Here is a 23404-nt window from a genome sequence, read left to right as displayed (position 1 = left end):
CTTGGCTATCACACAATGAKCGACCATTCTAATAGTTCCTAGAAACACTGCACATGTGTATTCTGTTCCAACCATGTCCCGCGGGGCTCTTTTGTTGCCAGATAAATGACTGTTGGCTGTTTCGTAATAAATGGCTGTTTTGTAATCGGGAGTCAGGGGCTGCATGCACACACACAAATGCAAGCACGTGCACACACACACAGCCCACCCCTGAGTTATCCTTTACATTGGGCCCCAATTCCTGCAGCAACTGCTACTACTTCTGTGAGTATTTCCCTTAAGTTTTTTTTTTTTACCTTAAGGAATAGTTTTCCCTTAGCTATGGGAATTGTTTAAGGGTGTTGCATAGAGCCCCTCAAACATTTCATTAGCTAAGGGCGTCATTTACGGGTTTTACGGTAGTTTGAAGGACCGTGTGGCAGAAAGAGTCTCTGGTTACTATGGAGATGACCTGATTCACTGACTGAATTTCGAATCAAAGAGAGCGCATTTATTTGGGGAGGTCGAAATTTAGAACTTCTACATTCAAGACAGGAGAAACAAATTGATACGGAAAATAATAAAACGCGTTTCTTTTAGTTACTTTTTTTGTTTCTATTACTTTCTAGCATGTCAAGCAAATTTACAGTGGAGGTAGCTAGCTCTACAAGCTCTCACAGTCTCACGTCAGAATTAGACGTTCACCCATGTTTCTCAGACGTCAAATTTCAAAGTGTTTAATGGCTGCAATCCCGTTAACGGGATCGATATGACAACWGCCAGTGAACGTGCAGGGCGCCAAATTCAAACAACAGAAATCTCATAATTAAAATTCCTCAAATATACATGTATTTTATACCATTTTAAAGGTAATCTTGTTGTAAATCCCACCAAAGTGTCCGATTTCAAATAGGCTTTTCAGCGAAAGCACCACAAACGATTATGTTAGGTCACCGCAAAATCACAGACAAACACAGTCATTTTTCCAGCCAAAGACAGGAGTCACAAAAAGCAGAAATAGAGATAAAATGAATCACTAACCTTTGATGATCTTCATCAGATGACACTCATAGGACTTCATGTTACACAATACATATATGTTTTGTTCGATAAAGTTAATATTTATATCCAAAAACCTCAGTTTACATTGGCGCCATGTTCAGAAATGCCTCCAAAATATTCTGAGAAATTGCAGAGAGCCACGTCAAATAACAGAAATACTCATCATAAACTTTGATGAAAGATACATGTTTTACATTGAATTAAAGATACACTTGTTCTTAATGCAACCGCTGTGTCAGATTTCAAAAAGCTTTACGGCAAAACACAATATTCAATAATCTGAAAACAGCGTTCAGCCACAAAAGCAAGCCATACAGTTACCCGCCAAATTGTGCAGTCAACAAAACTCATAAAAAGCATTATAAATCTTCACTTACCTTTGCTGATCTTCGTCGGAATGCACTCCCAGGACTCCCACTTCCACAAGAAATGTTTGTTTTGTTATAGCTATTTTTGTAGCGTGGTTGGTAAACAAATCCAACGTCAGGAAGCGCGTTCACTAAAAGCTGACGAAATGTCCAAAAGTTCCGTAACAGTCAGTAYAAACATGTCAAACGATGTATTGAATCAATCTTTAGAATGTTTTTAACATAAATCTTCAGTAACATTCCAACCAGAGAATTACATTGACTTCAGATGAGCGATGGAACAGAGCTCCCTCTCATGTGAACGCGCATGGTCAGAGCATGGTCAGGTCATGGCAGACCTGACTAATTCCCCTCTCATTCGGCCCCCCTTCACAGTAGAGGCATCAGACAAGGTTCTACAGACTACAGGCAAACTCATCCATATCTCGCTGTGAATTCAATAGGATCTTGGTTGAAAATCYACCAGCCTCAGAATTCCCACTTCCTGTTTGGATTTTTTCTCAGGTTTTTGCCTGCCATATGAGTTCTGAAATACTCACAGACATCATTCAAACAGTTTTAGAAACTTCAGAGTGTTTTCTATCCAGTATGAATAATAATATGCATATATTAGCAACTGGGACTGAGGAGCAGGCAGTTTACTATGGGCACCTCTGTGCACCTTTCATCCAAGTTACTCAATACTGCCCCTGCAGCCATAAGAAGTTAAGGTTAAGTTTAGGCATTAAAAGGATCGGACCCTTTTTTTGAATTTTGCCTAAAATGGCATACCCAAATCTAACTGCCTGTAGCTCAGGCCCTGAAGCAAGGATATGCATATMCTTGATACCATTTGAAAGGAAACACCTTGAAGTTTGTGGATATGTGAAAGGAATGTTGGAGAATATAACACATTAGATCTGGTTGAAGATAATACAAAGAAAAGCCAACCGTTTTTTTGTATTTTTTTTTATATCATCATCTTTGAAATGCAAGAGAAAGGTCATAATAAATTATTCTAGCCCAGGCGCAATTTAGACTTTGGCCACTAGATGGAAGCACTGTATGTGCAAAGTTTTAGAGTGATCCAGTGAAGTATTGCATATCTATTCYAAATGTTGTATCAAGACTGCCCAAATATGCCTAATTGGTTTATTCATAGATTTTCAAGTTCATAATTGTGCACTCTTCTCAAACAATAGCATGGTATTCTTTCACTCTAATAGCTGCTTTAAATTGGACGGTGCAGTTAGATTAACAAGAATTTAAGCTTTCTGCCCATATGAAATATGTCTGTCCTGGGAAAAAATGTTGTTTCTTGCAACCTCATGCTAATCACATTAGCCTACGTTAGCTCAACCGTCCCGCGGACGGGACACCGATCCTGAAGAAGTTTTAACTATGAACTTTTTAGGTTAGGGTTAAGCTGAGCAATTAACTCAGAATTCTTAAGTTAGGAACAAATATACACAGGCAGTTAGGAAAGCTAAGGCTAGCTTTTTCAAACAGAAATTTGCATCCTGTAGCACAAACTCCAAAAAGTTCTGGGACACTGTAAAGTCCATGGAGAATAAGAGCACCTCCTCCCAGCTGCCRACTGCACTGAGGCTAGGAAACAGTATCACCACCGATAAATCCACTATAATTGAGAATTTCAATAAGCATTTTTCTACGGCTGGCCATGCTTTCCACCTGGCTACACCTACCCCGGTCAACAGCCCTGCACCCCCCAAAGCAACTCGCCCAAACCTCCCCCATTTCTCCTTCACCCAAATCCAGATAGCTAATGTTCTGAAAGCTGCAAAATCTGGACCCCTACAAATCAGCCGGGCTAGACAATCTGGACCCTCTCTTTCTAAAATTATCTGCCGAAATTGTTGCAACCTCTATTACTAGCCTGTTCAACCTCTCTTTTTTATCGTCTGAGATTTCCACAGATTGGAAAGCAGCCGCGGTAATCCCCCTCTTTAAAGGGGGAGACACTCTAGACCCAAACTGTTACAGACCTATATCTATCCTACCCTGCCCTTCTAAGGTCTTCGAAAGCCAAGATAACAAACAGATTACCGACCATTTCGAATCCCACCGTACCTTCTCCGCTATGCAATCTGGTTTCAGAGCTGGTCATGGGTGCACCTCAGCCACGCTCAAGGTCCTAAACGATATCATAACGCCATCGATAAGAYACAATACTGTGCAGCCGTATTCATCGACCTGGCTAAGGATTTCGACTCTGTCAATCACCATATTCTTATCGGTAAGCATTTTTCTACGGTTTCTCTCCATCAATTGGTTTCTCTCCATCAATTGCCTCGCCTGGTTCACCAACTTCTTCTCTGATAGAGTTCAGTGTGTCAAATCGGAGGGCCTGTTGTGTCTGACCTCTGGCAGTCTCTACGGGGGTGCCACAGGGTTCAATTCTCGGGCCGACTCTCTTCTTTGTATACATCAATGATATCGCTCTTGCTGCTGGTGATTCTCTGATCCACCTCTACGCAGACGACACCATTCTGTATACCTCTGGCCCTTCTTTAGATACTGTGTTATTAACTAACGTCCAGACGAGCTTCAATGCCATACAACTCTCCTTCCGTGGCCTCCAACTGRTCTTAAATGCAAGTAAAACTAAATGCATGCTCTTCAACCGATCACTGCCCGCACCTGCRCGCCCATCCAGCATCACTACTCTGGACGGTTCTGACTTAGAATATGTCAGAATATGTGAATACTTAGAATATATAACTACAAATATCTAGGTGTCTGGTTAGACTGTAAACTCTCCTTACAGACTCACATTAAACATCTCCAATCCAAAATGTAATCTAGAATCGGCTTCCTATTTCGCAACAAAGCATCCTTCACTCATGCTGCCAAACATATCCTCATAAAACTGACTATCCTACCGATCCTTGACTTCAGCGATGTCATTTACAAAATAGCCTCCAACACTCTACTCAACAAATTGGATGCAGTCTATCACAGTGCCATCCYTTTTGTCACCAAAGCCCCATATACTACCCACCACTGCAACCTGTACGCTCTCGTTGGCTGGCTCCAGGTCATCTACAAGTCTTTGCTAGGTAAAGCCCCGCCTTATCTCAGCTCACTGATCACCATAGCAGAACCCACCCGTAGCARGCGCTCCAGCAGGTATATCTCACTGGTCACCCCCAAAGCCAATTCCTCCTTTGGCCGCCTTTCCTTCCAGTTCTCTGCTGCCAATGACTGGAACGAACTGCAAAAATCACTGAAGCTGGAGACACATATCTCCCTCACCAGCTTTCAGAGCAGCTCACAGATCACTGCACCTGTACATAGTCCATCTGTATACAGTCCATCTATCTACCTCATCCCCATAATTTATTTATTTATCTTGCTCCTTTGCACCCCAGTATCTCTACTTGCACATTCATCTTCTGCACATCTACCATTCCAGTGTTTAATTGGTATATTGTAATTACTTCGCCACCATGGCTTATTTATTGCCTTACCTCCCTTATCTTACCTCATTTGCACACAATGTATATAGACTTTTTTTTCTACTGTATTATTGACTGTATGTTTGTTTATTACATGTGTAACTCTGTGTTGTTGTATGTGTCGAACTGCTTTGCTTCATCTTGGCCAGGTCGCAGTTGTAAATGAGAACTTGTTCTCCACTAGCCTACCTGGTTAAATAAAGGTGAACTAAAAAAAATACAAATTAAAAAGGTTAGGCATTAACTCCGATGGTTAAGGTAAGGGTAATGGTTTGGGATAGGCTTAAAACTAAAATATTAAAAACAACGTTCTATCGCTGAATTTGAATATGCAACCTTTGTAATCAGAGGCAGATGCTTATGCCCATTCCCCATCCACAATGCTCTAGCAAAACCGAAAKCTACTTGAAGGTAACAGCGCTCACTGATGCCCCTAGTGGCCGGTTTCCATGTAATTTCCCGACGTCCTCAGACATGGATGGATGTCGAAAGCTGACTTGTATCACTGGTGGCCTGCCTCAGCTAGCTAGCCAGCAGCTTTCTAGCCATGGTTTGTGCACTTTCCATTGTTTAGCTAAGTAGCTAGCTAGCTGGTGGATGTTTTCCTTTTGAAACCAGGTCAGAGGAAAGCAACATTCACCTCCACAAATGTTAATTACATTGATATCCATACTAAATGAAGCACTTAAGGGACCTCATGGACACCCTTAACTTTTTCACTTAATGTCAGGGGGAAATTCACCTTAAAATGTTTTGTGCAACTGACTTAAAGCTAAGGAAACTTCAAGGGAAAGATGAGAGGGAAATTAACCCAAGATGCTTTATGTAATCGGGCCAAGAGCCTTATTTCCCCTCTGGCAGCCCAGCACTCACAATGCCCAGGGTTACTCAGCGTTGCGGTGGAGGGAAGACGTGCTGTCATGTCATAATGAGTGGAATTCTGGGGTGTTCTTGGAATTCTGAGCAGCAACAAAGTAGCTTGCTGTGTTTGGACAGGATGAGGACTTGATACTCCTAGTGCATAAATCAATCTGTGTCTGAAATCAATGTGGGGCATGCCAAGAGTACGCCAAAACAGTTGCATACCAATATTAATGTTTTTAGAAAGTAAATTACTTCAGTTTTGTTGTTGGCTGGATTTGCATACTGAGAGAGAAAGGGATTGCTATGGGAACAAAAAGGTGCTGTCAATCAAATGCAACTTTCGCAATTCTAACATACCATTTTTCCTATGTACAGTATACATACTCACTCACTCCTTCTCATGTGTTTGTGTGTGTGCGGGGGTGTGTGTGAATGCCAGAGTGTATGTGTGTTTTTTGAGGTACACTCAAGCATGTCCCTGTGCCGGTACTTGCAACTTTAGTCACCAGAGTTTCCCTGAGGACTCGCACAAGTTATGGCTGTATCTACTAAATCACATTGCTCATTGAAACAAGCTTCAGGGCTCTTCCACCCTCAGTCTTTTTAGTCACTTATTACTCTCACTCTGCTGCCCGTAGAGCCTATAGGCACCTGCAACAAACCAGGCCCTGCCCTGATTACAGGCACTGGTGCTTTTTCAGTGTGTCAGTTTATGAGTAGAAGAAAGGAAAAGAGGCACGGTCACTGGCTTGAAATACTGTCATTACAGTTACTGTAAATATGCCACTTGGCCTGCCCTACCCAGTCCTAGTTCCTATTGTAAACACTGTATTGCTATGTATTGCATTTCTGGGAATTCTCACCTATAGGCCTGTTAGATTCTATAGAAAATTGTTTATTGCATAGTTGGTGACAGGTCAATGGATGCATTGCCAGGCATCAGGGTTTGAGGAGTAAGTGATTACAACAAAAACTGTATCTGTAATCAGTTACGTTACTAGCAGAAATATTGTAAACAGATAACAGATACTTTTGAAAAACTAGAGGATTACTTCTTGGATGACTTTTCAATTCAGAAAGGATGTTTGCAAAAAAATACATTATGACACCTTTCTGTTTCCTCAATGACATTCAATTCAGCGTTGAAAATAGGCGCAGGTTTAAGTTTGTTCCACCTGAGCAAGTCTGACCACAAGTCAGAGACCACTATGATGACACACCAAATGTGTTTGATGGGGAAAGTAATCAAAAAGGCGTGATGGGGAAAGTAATCAAAAAGTAGCGGAAAGTAAACAGATTACGTTACTGAGTTTGGCTGATCCAGAAATGATGTTATTGATTTACAATTTTGGACAGGTAACTAGTAACTGTAACAGATTARATTTAGAAAGTATCCTACCCAACCCTGCCAGGCATGCAGCCATATATACAGGCTGGCTTCTGTAGCAGGTTATATCATGTCATTGCTGACAAGACATAGTACGTAAGCAACGAAGCTTTGCTATTGGATGAAGGAGTCACCTCACCAACAGCTGTCTTCTCCATAACCCTGGTGATATTTACACTTATATGAATATCTTCTTACATCTGTGGAGGACATTACACAATGACTTTTAGTCTGCCAACTGGACTACACCCCCCTCGCCCCCACCTCGCTTTTAACATTCGGGAAAATATGTGAATTCACCTCTTCAACTGAAGAAATGATAGCCTATATGGGTTAGCCTACTGTTCTGAGCTTTAAAAACGACACTGTCCAATACACGTGCTACTTTGTAGCTAGTGGGCCAGTACTGTTATGTGTGGGCTGCGGGGTTCTACCATTGGTTCCCATGGAGGGTTTTACGCCGTGTTACGTCACCAGCCGACTATAGGGAGGGTTGTTTTTCTCTCCAGTGACAAGAGGAGTATCTGCACAGCACTTTAGGACACCGCCAAGCGGAAGATCAAATGACGGAAAGGTTCCGTTCGCTATTACAATGTAATAGTTGAATTGGAATAAGAAACGCAGATTTACCGATACAGCGGGAAGACATTTGAATGGCTAAAATACTCTGAACCGACAATTCGTCGTCAATAATGTACGTATGAATATGATTGTGAATCCTAGGCTATGAATATCTATGATATTCTTCTAATTTCTGTGTAATTTCTTATCGACAGATAGCTGCACCCAGATCATCTCTGCATGTGTTATTATTGTTTRCTTTTTTATATGAATCAATTGCCAGGCAAGCACATATAACCTACACTTCATAATTGCGTTGGTGCAATGGAGATTGAAATAGGCTATGGTCATAAACAACGGCTCATTTTCACAAAGTATCTATTTACGCATTCTAAACTGGTCGGAATGTGAAAGATATATCACATGTCCGCGGTGTTTTATATAAACAGCTGTTTGTGTTAGGTCATGCTTGTCGTCTGCTACAGTAGCTGTATTATGCGTAACAGTATAGCTTCCGTCCCTCTCCTCGCCTTGAACCAGGGACCCTCTGCACACATAGACAACTGACACCCACGAAGCATCGTTACCCATCGCGCCACAAAAGCCACTGCCCTTGCACAGCAAGGGGAACAACTACTTCAGGTCTCAGAGCGAGTGACGTCACCGATTGAAACACTATTAGCGCGCACCACCGCTAACTAGCTAGCCATTTCACATCGGTTACATATGCATCAGCATATCTCGCAATTAACCTAGAATATATTTAATATATTTGTAAACATATTTTAAATACTTTCAGTTGATGAGGACCAGTGTTGGACAAAAATTGGCCACCTGAATATGTTCTCTACCCAGTTCATGGCCATTTTATTTGGAAACCTTGACTGCCAGACATCTTTGGATGGGAATTAAAAATGTGTCTACTGACAGAAGTCACATGACTTCTACTCCGTGGGAAAGGGGATACCTAGTCAGTTGTACAACTGAATGCATCTTCCGCATTTAACCCAACCCCTCTGAATCAGAGAGGTGCGGGGRGCTGCGTTAATCGCCATCCACGTCTTCGGCGCCTGGGGAACAGTGGGTTAACTTCCTGGTTCATGGGCAGAACGACAGATGTTTACCTTGTCAGATCGGGGATTTGATCCAGCAGCCTTTCGGTTACTGGCCCAACGCTCTAACTACTAGGAGTAAAGTACTTAACATTCAAGAAGGAAAAAAGTATTTTGCATTATCATGATGATGTGGCAAGTGGCAATTTGCTTCTTTAAAATCCAATATCTAGAAAACTTGACAGGAAAACATTTTGGGACTGTATCAACAGTGGACTAATGAACAATAATAGTTTTCCTTAAATTAAAAATAGGCCTACTTTAAAGTACTACTTACGTATTTTTTGTTGTTGATATCTGTACTTTACTATTTATATTTTTGACAGCTTTTTCTTTTGCTTCACTACATTCCTAAAGAAAATACTGTACTTTTTACTCCATACATTTTCCCTGACACCCCAAAGTACTCATTACATTTTGAATGCTTAGCAGGACAGGAAAATGGTCAAATTCTGTAAATTAAAAAAACKAGAACAAACATTGTCTGGTTTGCTTAATATAAGGAATTTGAAATAATTTATACTTTTACTTTTGATACTTAAGTATATTTAAAACCAAATACTTTTAGACTTTTACTCAAGTAGTATTTTTACTGGGTGACTTTTACTTGAGTCATTTTCTATTAAGGTATTTTAACTTTTACTCAAGTCAATGTCAATTGAGTACTTTTCCCACCACTGGATATAAATAAGATCCTCTGCCAATGGGACTGTTGTTGATCTGAGGTGTTTGTGTGTTTGATTCCGTCCTGTGTGTGCCCGTCCTGTGTTTGTGRGTGCATGCTTTTGTGCGTGTGTGCTGTCTGTAAAGTGAGATAAGATGATAAACTAGGTGCAGTTAATGGAGTTAGTTAAAAAGGGGAGACAGGTAGCCTAGTGGTTAGAGRGTTGGGGCRYTAACTGAATGGTTGRTGGATCGAATCCCTGAGCTGACATGGTAAAAATCGGTCTTTCTGCAACTCTGAGTTTCTCTMGGTTATACTAATATGAAATGTGTGTTACATTGTGGAGTAGGACTAAGTTACTCCTGATCTCAGGTTTGTGGTCCCACCTTCATGATTTGCAGAAGGTATGAGTTGATCCTATYTGCCTGTACTTCTACCCAGAGCTGACATTGTATTGTGAGTGTAGTTTATTTTACTGTGGGTAATACCCTGGGCCAATACTGTGTGTCTTTTGATTGGTTGGAAACCAGGAAGCAGGTTCATGTCCTTGAGGGGGAAGTGGAGGAAACTCTTGAGCTGAATGAGTTCCCCTGTTCCCCTGTGTTTGTATTAGTGGGGATGGCAGAACGTGTGGGGAGTGGGGGTTGGGTAATCATGTCATTTTCCTGAAATGCCACTGATACTGGGTTTAGGGTGGCAGGTAGCCTAGCGTTTAGAGTTTTGGGCCAGTAATCGAAAGGTTGCTTGTTTGAATACCCGAGCCGACAAGGTGAAAAATCTGTTGATGTGCCTTCGAGCAAGGCCCTGACCCTGTAAAACAACACATTTCACTGCACCTATCTGGTGTATGTGACAATAAAAACGTCATTTTGGGGGGAGTCTTGTCAGTTGTCACACTGAGGGAGAGAGAAGTGTGTGTGTGGGGGGGGGGGGGCGTGAGGAGATAGAGACTTTATGCTTCCATTGTTTGAGGACTGTTTAAGGTATCTTAGTCTAAGATTTACTGTTTGATCGAGTGCAAAGATTAGACCTGTTAGTTTCACAAGCTAATTCAAAAACGTTTTCAGAAAATGACAACAATGTGAAAAACAGGATTCATAGACTCAAACAGCTATACTATACCTCAAGATAACTCTTCTCCAACGTCTATTTATCTTTGCCTGTTCTATTCGTCCTTGAACATAGAGTATCAGGTGCCCAGGCATGAAGAAAACACATAGTAGGTCTGTCTCTCTGTGGTTGATGATGTCTGTACAGTCTATTAGATAGATAGCCCTCTCTGAGAGCCTGGTAATTGAGAGGTGTTACGAAATAATGATCATTGGTCAGGAGATCTGCCAGGATATTAAGTCATCTGTCCAGAAGGCACGTGTGTGTGCGCGTGCTAGACTTGACTCAGCAGAAACTGAGTCGGGGATAATAAGAGGAGAGTTTACAGCCAACAAAGTTAACTCACTGTTTAGTGAGAAGAGATGTCGTTCTCCCTCTTGCACTTTTAGGGACAAAATCGATCTTGAAACCCACTTACTTATAGATGTGCTATCAAACCCCAGTAGTTTTGAAAGTGGTCTCTGATCAGCCAAAAGTTGTCCCCGTTTTTTTGTGTACCATGTCATCAAATTGTGTACTACGTCATCCATTTGGTGTGATATGTTACTTCCTGCAAAACATATAAAACAATGTTTTTTGCAATTGGTACGATATGTTAGGAATCCAGTTCGTACTATATGTTACACATTTGTTGTGCTTAAGATCCTGGCGTGCATCTTTAACTCTGACTTCCACGTAAACCATGCACACATGTCAAAGGGAGATTTGCACCAAAATAATTGTAGGTGTGCGGTTAAGACTTCTACAGAACATGTTGTCTCTGTCTTTTTTCACTGTTAGCGAATCGTCTTTTGTCTATCCTACATGAATAATTCGGTCTGAATCCTAACTTCGTTCACATTGGGCCTCCAGTGAAATGGTTTCCTCTCCCTCCCCAGGGCCCTGTTGGTAATTAGAGGACATTAGTGTTGCTGCCCGCCTGTGACTGAGACACTGGCATGCTGATTAATCCCCTGCCAGATGCCAGTGCAGCAGAGGGCACTGTGCCCCAAGTGCATGTGTGTGTCAGTGCGTGTCTGTGTGTGATATGCAAAGTGCAGGCACGTGTTTCAATGAGAACGTCAGTGTGTTTATTTGGAGGGTAGGAGATAGGATCTCAACCACCTTCAGCCTTTCAGCCATATAGCCTCGGTTTAGTCAGAGTTGTCTGCTGAATATAGCTTTCCATTACAATGCAACTCCAGCTCTATTCTGCTGCTTCTTCTGCGCAGGGCCGMGGGACTCGGCAGAGGGCTTTTGAGGCACGGTTGGTTGCTTTTCAGCATTATTGTGACAAATGCATCAGTTAAAAGCCATGACCTGATGTGAGGGGAATGAGGATGGTGGGTCAGAGTGGAATGTGAATCACAGTTAGAGAGTCGGGGAAACATAACCCAGCTGATCCAGCCATATTTCCCAAGGCATTAACGTCACCCTGGTATATCATGATATTACTCGACAGGATCATCAAGAATCAGCGTCCGGCAGTTTGGGAAATGAGAGATTTGATGTATTTCGCTCTTCCTCTCTCCCCCTCCACCCTCCCTCAGTCTCAGACCATGAACTACGTGGGCCAGTTGGCAGGCCAGGTGTTTGTACAGGTGAAGGAGCTGTACCGGGGCCTGAACCCGGCCACTCTTTCAGGCTGCATCGATGTCATCGTGGTACGTCAGCCTGACGGCACCCTGCAGTGCCGCCCCTTCCACGTCCGCTCTTGGCACAGATGGGCGTGCTGCGCTCCCGTGAGAAAGTGGTAGAGGACAAGGGAATGGGGAGGGGGGGTGGGGGGATCTGGTAAAGGGCACTGGGCAGAGGACATAGGGTAATAGAGAGTGATGGGTGTTAACAGTACTGGCAAGAGGGAGGGAGGAGGGGGGGGGGGGTGCATCCTGGCTCAGTTTGAAATGGAAATGACCAGAGAGAGAATAGGAGGATGAGAGAAAGATAGAAATATAGAAAATAGATCAATTTAAAAAATGTAAAAGATAGAAGGAGAGTTGGATGGGAGAGACGGTGGAGAGACAGAGATAAATGCCGAAACAGAGAACGTTTTTAGATGACGATGGAGATGGGGAATAAAGAGAGACATGAAATGTAGAGCAGAGGAAAGAAAGTGATTGAGGGTGGAGCGAGGAAAGAGAGAGAGAGATAGAGTGGGATAGAGAGTATAGTGATGGCTGGTTTCCTCTGTGTATCAGGTGACATAGAGATCAATGGAGAGCCTGTGAGTCTACAAATGAAGCTGGGGGAGAACGGAGAAGCTTCTTCGTCAAGGAGACAGAGAACACACAGGTACGTACCGTGTGACATGCACACACACACATACACACACCACAGAACCATGGCTAGAAACAGCACCCATATTGTTCACAGGACAACATGGCTAAATGTCACTCAGGACAAAACCCAAGAGAGAGAGAGAGAGAGAGGAGGAGAGTGAAAGAAAGGGAGAGAGAGAGAAAGAGAGAGTGTGAAAGAAAGGGAGAGTGACGAGAGAGAGAGAGAAGAGAGAGAGAGAGAAGAGAGAGAGAGAGAGAGAGAGAGAGAGAGAGAGTGAAAGAAAGGGAGAGAGAGAGCGAGAGAGAGTTGAAAGAAAGGGAGAGAGAGAGTAGAAGAAAGTAGGCTTAGTAAATTTGTAACATGTGATCGTACTTCTTAACTCTCTCGCGTGTGTTTTAAAGAAAGGACTGTACAAGCCAGCGGTCCCGATTGAGTTGGTGTTTATTTGATGAAAGACACAAGGAAACACATTAGAGGTGCAAGGACAACAGATGCTGAAGGCTGTAGATTGGTGATACATTTTTTAGCATGCAAAATATATAATATATATATATGCAAGCGGTGGGTCAGTTTCTGAAATAGTGCATTCTATTTACGTATTTACAATGTGTACGAGTTCACTATTTACATTTCCTATATCAGGAACGTGACCCCACCGCTTTCATGTCAATATCAAACAGGGAAGAATTGACGTTCGCAATCTCCCCTAGCTGCAAGCGTAGCCAATCCATAACACCTTATTGACACCTGACTCGAACCAACCAATAGAAATACAGGAATATTGCAGTGGCATGAGGAAACATATCCAACCCTGTTAGACTGACTTGGTGCGTGTTCAGTAATGTGAACGGTGCTTTTTGGAAACAAACCGTGAGCACACATTCTGTAACTGGATCCTAGACAGGACGGGGAACAGAATGGACCCCTTGCCCCGCCAAGGCCACACACACAAGCCCGGCCAAGAACCATGAAGAATCTATGAAAAGGTCACGGGTTCATGCCAAAAAGGTTTCAGGCAGAATCTCAGTGATGTGATCTCGCCACAGTATGAAGTGATGCAACAGTCATGCTTACACACACACAACACACAACACACACACACACACACCACACACACACACACACACACACACACCACACACACACCACACACACACACACACACACACACACACACACACACACACACACACACACACACACACCACCATGCGTACTAAATAGGTGTGCCAGTGTGAACTTGTGGGCACCGTCTTATTGCAGATACAGACGACAGGAGGAGAGAAAGAAATCTTTTAATAGATGACATTTACTACGATCCGCAAAATTGAAAAGTCAATTCGAACATTAGTAGGGAAATGCCAGACTGATCTTTTGTTTGAAGTACAGTCTACAGATGTGTGTTTCTTATTGTGTCAAATCATTATTAGTCTAGTATTGTGGCTCTCTGAGCTCTCAGAGTAGCTGCTACACCCCAGCTCCCAGCCTTTATTATAACATCACGCAGGAGAGAGGAGGAGAGAGGGAAATGATGAAGGGATGATATTTCCCAGTAAGGGGATTAAAACAGAGCTGTCATAATCTGGGGTTTAGATGAATTGGGCTGTCGCTGACTGTCTGAGTCAGACTCCCGATCCATACCATGGTCCCATTTCCCTCCACCCCTCTTTCCTGATACAACCTCTCCTCTTTACTTCTGTCTTTTCCTCTCTCCTCTCTGCTCTCTCCTCTCCTTCTGTCTCCTTCCACCCCTCTCTCACCTCGCCTCACGTTTCCCTGCTGCAACCTTTCCTCTCTCCTCTCTGCTCTCTCCTCCTTCTGGTCTCCTTCCACCCTCTCCTCCACCTCACCAGACTTTCCCTGCTACAACCTTTCCTCTCTCCTCTCTTCTCCTCTCTTTCTCCTCACTTCTCCCTCCAGTCTTCTCCTCTCTTTTTCCCCCCTCCTCACTTCTCCCTCCATCTTCTCCTCTCCCCCCCTCCCGCTCTCACTTCTCCCCCTCTCACCTCTTCTCCTCTCTGTTCTCCCCCTCCTCACTTCTCCCTCCACTCTTCCTCTCTTTTCCCCCTCCTCACCTTCTCCTCCACTCTCTCCTCTTCTCCCCCTCCACTTCTCCTCCACTCTTCTCTCTTTCTCCCCCTCCGTTTCTCCCTCCACTCTTCTCCTCTCTTTTTTTCTCCCCCTCCTTCAACTTCCCCTCCACTCTTCTCCTCTCTTTTCTCCCCCTCTCACTTCTCCCTCCACTCTTCTCCTCACTTTTCTCCCATTGTTACTTCTCCCTCCACTCTTCTCCTCTCTTTTCTCCCCCCTCCTCACGTCTCCCTCCCCCTTCTTCTCTCTTTCTCCCCCCTCCTCACGTCTCTCTCCCCCTTCTTCTCTCTTTTCTCCCCTCTCCTCACTTCTCCATTCCACTCTTCTCTCTTTTCTCCCCCCTCCTCACGTCTCCCTCCCCCTCTTCTCTCTTTTCTCCCCCCTCCTCACGTTCTCTCTCCCCCTTTCTTCTCTCTTTCCCCCTCCTCACTTCTCCATCCACTCTTCTCTCTTTCTCCCCCCTCCTCACGTCTCCCCTCCCCCTTCTTCTCTCTTTTCTCCCCCTCCTCACTCTCCATCCACTCTTCTCTCTTTTCTCCCCCCTCCTCACGTCTCCCTCCCCCTTTCTTCTCTCTTTTCTCTCCCCCTCCTCACTCTCCCTCCCCCTCTTCTCTCTTTCTCCCCCCTTCTCACTTCTCCCTCCACTCTTCTCCTCTCTTTTCTCCCCCTCCTCACTTCTCCCTCCACTCTTCTCCTCTCTTTTCTCCCCCTCCTCACTTCTCCCTCCACTCTTCTCCTCTCTCCTCCCTCCTCTCTCCTCCTCCTCTCTGCCCTAGTCTATGCCCCTCTTTCAGGCAGAAACATGTTCCTTCTTAATAACAAAGAATCACTGTAGAGCTTCTATTTTCCTGACAGTGACTGTGTATCTTTTCCACATCCAGTTGGCTCTTCATTTTACAGTGTGTGTCTTGGTTGGACTGTAAAGCTCTTGTTTCTCCTAGTCCTCTGGGAATAATCTCCCTCCTAAACTTAGCTGTCCCTCCAACGCCCCACTGAAAAAACYACTCTATTTATGCACAGTCCACACACACACACGGCTGAGGAGTCTGTCATCCCCCTGATTCCCCGTCTCTACCGTATACGTGGTAGGGGAGAGCACTGAGGTATCAATGTACGGCTCTATCTCTCTCTCCTACTCTTTCTCCCTCCTAGGTTTTCAGATTATCTGAACGTGGCAGGATCAACGATAACAGTGTCAAATAACCCATTTGCACTGGCAGTGGCGCCTAGCCAAGCTCTAAACTACCCCTCCTACCCCCCTCTCTCCAGGGCCGGATTACCGAATGGGCACGCAGGGCGTGTGCCCAGGGCCCTCGACCTTCAGGGGGCCCACAAGCCAAATTTACCGCAGATAGCATATGTGACCCGTTTCAGGAAGCTAGGCGTATGTCACATGTCACTACTTCACAGGAGAAGCATTTTAACGTAAAACATCATTTTTTATCAAAATGCGTTTTTTTTTTGTGGCAGAAATGCCTTCTGGAACATGTGAACTTTCATGTGCCTTAATAACAAATGTGTATGCCGTCAGTAAATACGAATAAAGTTGTTGACTCATGAGCCTATTTYGTTTAGCCACTGAAAAAGCGAGGAACCTTCCAGCTAGCCATGATTGGCTGAGATAATGGATGGGCTGGACATGCTGAGAGATGAGTTCGGATTGGTCTGCCATGTAGCATGCTTCTGTCTATAAGAGGAGCTGCTCAGTATGTACAGTATAGCTAATCCTTGCTACCGCAGCTTTTTTTGAAAGATATAATATTAGCCATGTGTTGCTACTGCTCTCAAAAACATTGCTGCCCTGAATTTAACAAGGGCTATCGACAAAGATCAGTGTGAACATATTGTGATGGACTACTTTCTGTACACGGTCAGTGTGAACCTTGACACAACGCTGGCCAAACAAGCTGTACAAACAAAACTGAGTTAAAGGGGTTCCAGTCTGCCGTGAATCGTACATCTATGTAAAGTGCATTCAGAAAATATTCAGAAATCTTGACTTTTTCCACATTTTGTTACGTTACAGCCTTATTCTAAAAATGGATTAAATCGTTTTTTTGTCTCTTAATAATCTACACACAATAACCCATAATGACAATGAAAAAAATATTATTAAAAAAATTAACTGAAATATCACATTTACATAAGTATTCAGACACTTTACTCAGTACTTTGTTGAATCACCTTTGGCAGCGATTACAGCCTTGAGTCTTCTTGGGTGTGACGCTACAAGCTTTGCACACCTGTATTTGGGGAGTTTCTCCCATTCTTCTCTGCAAGATCCTCTCAAGCTCTGTCAGGTTGGATGGGGAGCATCGCTGCACAGCTATTTTCAGGTCTCTCCAGAGCTCTGCCTGGCCACTCACGGACATTCAGAGACTTGTCCCGAAGCCACTCCTGTGTTGTCTTGGCTGTGTGCTTAGGGTCGTTGTCCTGTTGGAGGTGAACCTTTGCTCCAGTCTGAGGTCCTGAGCGCTCTGGAGCAGGTTTTTGAAGGATCTCTCTGTACTTTGCTCCATTCATCTTTCCCTCGATCCTGACTGGTCTCCCAGTCCCTGCCGCTGAAAAACATTCCCACAGCATGATGCTGCCACCACCATGCTTCACCGAGGGATGGTGCCAGGTTTGCTCCAGACGTGACACTTGGCATTCAGGCCGAATCGTTCAATCTTGGTTTCATTAGACCAGAGAATCTTGTTTCTCATGGTCTGAGGGTCCTTTGAGTGCCTTTTGGCAAACTCCTGTCATGTGCCTTTTACTGAGGTGTGGCTTTCACTCTACCATAAAGGCCTGATTGGTGGAGTGCTGCAGAGATGGTTGTCCTTCTGGAAGGTTCTCCAATCTCGCCAGAGGAACTCTGGAGCTCTGTCAGAGTGACCATTAGGTTCTTGTCACCTCCCTGACCAAGGCCCTTCTCCCCCGATTGCTCAGTTTGGCTTCTTACATTTAAGAATGATTGAGGCCACTATGTTCTTGGGACCTTCAATCTGCAGAAATGCTGTTTTGGTACCCTTCCCCAGATCTGTCCTCGACACAATCCTGTATCGGAGCGCTACAGACAATTCCTTTGACCTCATGGCTTGGTTTTTGCTCTGACATGCACTGTCAACTGTGGACCTTATGTAGACAGGTGTGTGCTTTTCCAAACATGTCCAATCAACTGAATTTACCACAGTTGTAGAAACAGCTCAAGGATGATCAGCGGGGGGCCAGTCCTGCGCCCCACGGCGCACGGATGCCTTAGACCACTTAGACACCTAAGGCACTGCCTTAGACCACTGCGCCACCTGTGCCACCAGAGACTCTGAGTCGAGCCCAGGTCTCGCGCAGCCCGCCACGATCGGGAGGTGGGCGGGCACAATTAGCCCAGCGTCATCCGGGTTGGAGGGGTTGGCCGGGAGGATACCTGTCTCATGCGCACTAGCGACTCCTGTGTCGGGCCGGGCGCAGTGCACCTGACCAGTCGCCAGGTGTACGGTGATTTTCCTCCGACAACATTGGTGCGGCTGGCTTCCGGGTTGGATGTGCATTGTGTCAAGAAGCAGTGCGGCTAGGTTGGGTTGTGTTTCGGAGGACGCATGGCTCTCGACCTTCGCCTCTCCCGAGTCCGTACGGGAGTTGCAGCAATGAGAGAAGACTGTAACTATTACCAATTGGATACCACGAAATTGGGGTGAAAAAAAGGGTTTCATTTTTATTTTTTTTAAGGATGATGAACAGAAACAGGATGCACCTGACTTCAATTTCGAGTCTCATAGCAAAGTGTCTGAATACTTATGTAAATAAGGTATTTCTGTTTTTCTATTTTATACATTTGCWAAAATTTCTAAAAACCTGTTTTCACTTTGTCATTATGGGGTATTGTGTTGATGAGGAAGACATTTAATTTAATCCATTCTAGAATAAGGCTGTAATGTTACAAAATGTGGAACAAGGAAGGGGTCTGAATACTTTCCTAAGGCATTGTATATGGGTAAGAGTCTAGCTACATTTTCAGATATGATACGTTTTTAGTCAGAAAGTCATTTTCATTGCAAGTTAAAGKGTACTTTTAGCTAGTTATTGAATATTAGCTTGCTGGCTCGCTAGCTAACGTTACGTGTATGATCTGTGTAGTAATATTATTTGTATATCAGAAAGCCATTTGCAAATGCTAGTTATAGCCTACTGTTAGCTAGCTAGCTAACATTGAACCTAGTTGGTTAGCTTTAGCTACCTGCAGATTCATACTACAGCATTTCATGCATGGTGGCTATCTATGACGATCCGCTTTGTATTGCTAGTAGTATAGGTTCGGATTGTGGTTAACTGTTTAGCTAGGTAGCTACATGTCTAAACAAAAGACTCCACTTCACCAGATGATRACATGACCCATCAAGTTAGCCAGTTGTGTCTGTGGAMGATTACGGCCATCTATTGMATTTCATGAACATGTGTACATGTCTAGACAATAGTGACCCATCCACTTAGCTAGATGTGGCTGGGGGTTATAGCATTTCTTTCACATGAATCAATTTAGACAAGTGTGTCGGGTAAGCATCATCTAATAATTATAAAATATMTATACAATATTTCTATCTGGGCACTTTCACTTGTTGCTAGTATGTAAATATCTGTCTATTTGTGGTAAAATCACCCTGATGAACTCTTTAGTCATATCCCAGTTTACCTATTTGCTTATGGCCTATATTCCATTTTATTTGGAACGGCAAGCCAGACAAAATTAAACGGGCCTATTTATATAATGAATATGAATTCGGAGGGCAGAAATGATTAAATATTAAAGCATTAGACSTCTCACTAAAGGCTTCAGTCATACAAAAGTTATACTTAAATCTGAACTGGGTCTCTAGCAGATTAGTAAGAATATCTCACCCCATGTTCTGTAATGTATCAAGGCTCAGGCTAAGACCCAGATACAGACACAAGAGCCGGATAGTACGACTCTCAGAGTTTATTATATTACAAGGGGCAGGCAAAAGGTAAGTCAAGGCAGTTAAGGAGTTGTAATCCAAATCATAATGGCCTTTTTCCCATTATTCAGATTACAACCTCTCACTTTTGGTTATTTGAAAATGAAATAATCTCCAAAATATCGCCATAAAAATTTGGTTGCAATTTCAGTTTAATCCATCAGAAAAGACAGAACAACTATTACAACAAATATTATGGTTAAACTCAAATATACTAACTGATAAAAAAACAATATTTTTTACTCTTTGAAATTATAACATAAATAGGACTGGTGGAGTTGTCACACATGCAGCTATTACAACCAACTAATTGCAGCATTACAAAATTCTTGCAGCCAATAGAATGTTATAATATGGCGGATACAACTATCCCAGCTGTGCAGATTTTGCTGCGAAGAGACAGAATCATTAGATCATTTGTTTTGGTACTGTCCATATGTAGCTTGTTTTTGGTTGCAGGTTTAGGAACAGCTGAAMAATTGCAACATTTACCTGGKGCTAACTCTGCAAATAGCACTGCTGGGTGATATAACAAGTCATAGTCAATCGTTTAATAATATAAAAATAATATACAAAATCACAGCACAGTTGAAAAATACATGGCAAATAGAACTGGATGGTGTTTAGAGATAGATGGGAGGGGTTGAGTGGAGCTGAAGGATGGGACTAAAAACAAACAAAAGACAACTATTGTAAAATATACTGTGTCTGTAAAATGTATATAGTATGTATAAACTGGAAGTAGAAGCCTAAGAGTTGTCCGTTAGTTTTCTCCAATTAGGGTAGGGACGGTAGGGTTAGGGGAAATAATAAAGGAAAATTATATATTTTATATATATATATATTGAAATATTATATATTTCAATATATATACACTACCGTCCCCAAAAGTTTGGGGTCACATAGAAATGTCCTTGTTTTTTAAAGATTTTTTTTTTTTTAAATGTTCATTAAAATAATTTCAAATTGATCAGAAATACAGTGTAGACATTGTTAATGTTGTAAATGACTATTGTAGCTGGAAACGGCTGATTTTTAATGGAATATCTACATAGGTGTACAGAGGCACATTATCAGCAACCATCACTCCAGTGTTCCAATGGCATGTTGTGTTAACTAATCCAAGTTTATCATTTTAAAAGGCTAATTGATCATTAGAAAACCCTTTTGAAATTATGTTAGCACAGCTGAAAACGGCATCTTTCTTTTGGTGTTTTTCAGAGTCAGTAGAAATGCCTCTTTAGTGTCCTAAGTTTTCATAACTGTGACCTTAATTCCCTACCGTCTGTAAGCTGTTAGTGTCTTAAGGACCGTTCTACAGGTGCATGTTCATTAATTGTTTATGGTTCATTGAACAAGCATGGGAAATAGTGTTTAAACCCTTTACAATGAAGATCTGTGAAGTTATTTGGATTTTTACAAATTATCTTTCAAAGACAGGGTCCTGAAAAAGGGACGTTTTTATATTTACAAAAAAATATATGGGGTTTGAAATGATGCGCACAAGTACATTAATGGAAGCCACAATCTATCCACAATCTATCTGCTGATCAATCCCCCCCCCAAAAAAGACAAAAAAATTCAAACAACAATATGCAAGTAACCATTTCACTGTACCGTTTACACCTTCTGTATCCTGTGCATGTGACAAATACACTTTGATTTTATTTGATATAGTGTGCGTTAACCAGAGACGGGAATATGAAGAACAMGACCTACACCAAAGTCAGATTAGGATATATGCCAAGGACTAGATAAAGTGTACTTTAACCTGGAATTTTTCCTTATTGTAGGCTATTGCTTTCACCACTTTTAACCTTGAGATCTTTGGTTGTTTACTACACTACCTTACTCACACTGTTTAGCACATGGCCTCACATGTGAAACCTTAAAGAGATGGGTGGGGCTAAGGCTTAAAAGGGTGTGAACAATGCTGAATAGGTGTAGACAAAGAAGAGCTCTCCAGTATGTGTAACAAAATATTCAAGGACCATTTTCTCAAAAGTGGGGTTACAAGTTGATCAACTTTCAAAGCAGAATTACTTTTCATTGTTTCTCAACTGTAGTGTATGATATACCATTTTGTAGCTCTGAGTCTCTACTTTTATCCAATGTAAAAAAACATAATTTCAAATTTTGCAACATACGATTGAATCAAGGTGGTTGGTCACATATGATAGCAAAATGTGTAGAATTGCAGGACATTAGCTTTAAAACTGCACAATTTTCTCTCAGCCTCGTGACAAAATATGTAGAATTGCAAAAAATGTGCTTTAAAACTGCACAATTTTCTCTCGGCCTCATGGCAAAATGTGAACAAAAGCATGAGATGAGCTGTAAAAAAGCTAAATAAAAAAATCCCTGCCCGATGGCAAAAAGTGTAGAATTGAAGGAAATAAGCTTTAAAACTGCAGCATTTTCTATTCTCCTTATGACAAAATGTGTAGAATAGCATTATAAAACTGCAAAAATAATTATCTGCAAAAAAAAAGCAGTTCAAACCATGAACTAACTCGAACCATGAAAAACAGCACCAGACCATTATTCCTCCTCCACCAAACTTTACAGTTGGCACTATGCATTCGAGCAGGCAGCGTTCTCCTGCCATCAGCCAAACCCAAATTCGTCTGTCGGACTGCCAGATGGTGAAGCGTGATTCATCCCTCCAGAGTCCAATGGCCGTGAGCTTTACACTACTCCAGGCGACGCTTGGCATTGCGCATGGTGATTTTGATATGTGTTCGGCTGCTCGGCTATGGAAACCCATTTTATGAAGCTCCCGACTAACAGTTGTTGTGCTGACATGGCTTCAAGAGGCCGTTTGGAACTCAGTAGTGAGTGTTGCAACCGAGGCCAGACAATTCAGCACTTGGCGGTCCCGTTCTGTGAGCTTGTGTGGCCTACCACTTCGCAGCTGAGGCGTTGTTGCTCCTAGACGTTTCCACTTCACAATAACAGCACTTGACCGGGGCAGCTCTGGCAGGGCAGAAATTTGGCGAACTGACTTGTTGGAAAGGTGGCATCCTATGACGGTGCCACGTTGAAAGTCACTGAGCTCTTCAGTAAGGCCATTCTACTACTATGTTTGTCAATGGAGATTGCATGGTTGTGTGCTCGATTTTATACACCTGTCAGCAACGGGTGTGACTAAAATAACCGAATCGACTAATTTGAAGGGCTGTCCACATACTGTTGTGTATATATATATATATATATATATCAGTTTCTATATGGGTGCAGTTGGACACATAGGTAAATGCACTAAAGAGGAACAATGGGTACATATTAGTGGAGGTTGCTAAGGGGAGGACGGCTCATAATAACGTCTGGAAAGGAGCATATGGGATGGCATCAAACACATGGAAACAATGTATTTAATGTAATTGATACCATTCCACTGATTCCACTCCAGCCATTACCACGAGCCCATCCTCCCCAATTAAGGTGTCACCGAKCTCCTGTGATACGTATTGAAGATACGCATGCTCGAGTCTTTTTACGTGTCTATTTTCAAAG

General features: G+C 42.8%; 1 protein-coding gene across 1 annotated transcript in view; it reads left to right on the top strand.

Moving 5' to 3' along the window:
* Nucleotides 1–23404, top strand: part of lpin1a (lipin 1a) — a 49147-nt gene that overhangs the window by 4747 nt on the left and 20996 nt on the right. Inside the window, 4 exon segments of the mRNA XM_070443317.1 lie at nt 12095–12256; nt 12259–12325; nt 12743–12802; nt 12805–12836. Coding sequence (XP_070299418.1) covers nt 12095–12256; nt 12259–12325; nt 12743–12802; nt 12805–12836 — 321 coding nt within the window.

Source organism: Salvelinus sp. IW2-2015, linkage group LG4q.2 (genome assembly GCF_002910315.2).
Source record: "Salvelinus sp. IW2-2015 linkage group LG4q.2, ASM291031v2, whole genome shotgun sequence".
Taxonomy (NCBI): domain Eukaryota; kingdom Metazoa; phylum Chordata; class Actinopteri; order Salmoniformes; family Salmonidae; genus Salvelinus; species Salvelinus sp. IW2-2015.
This window is presented reverse-complemented; position numbering and strand designations above follow the sequence as displayed.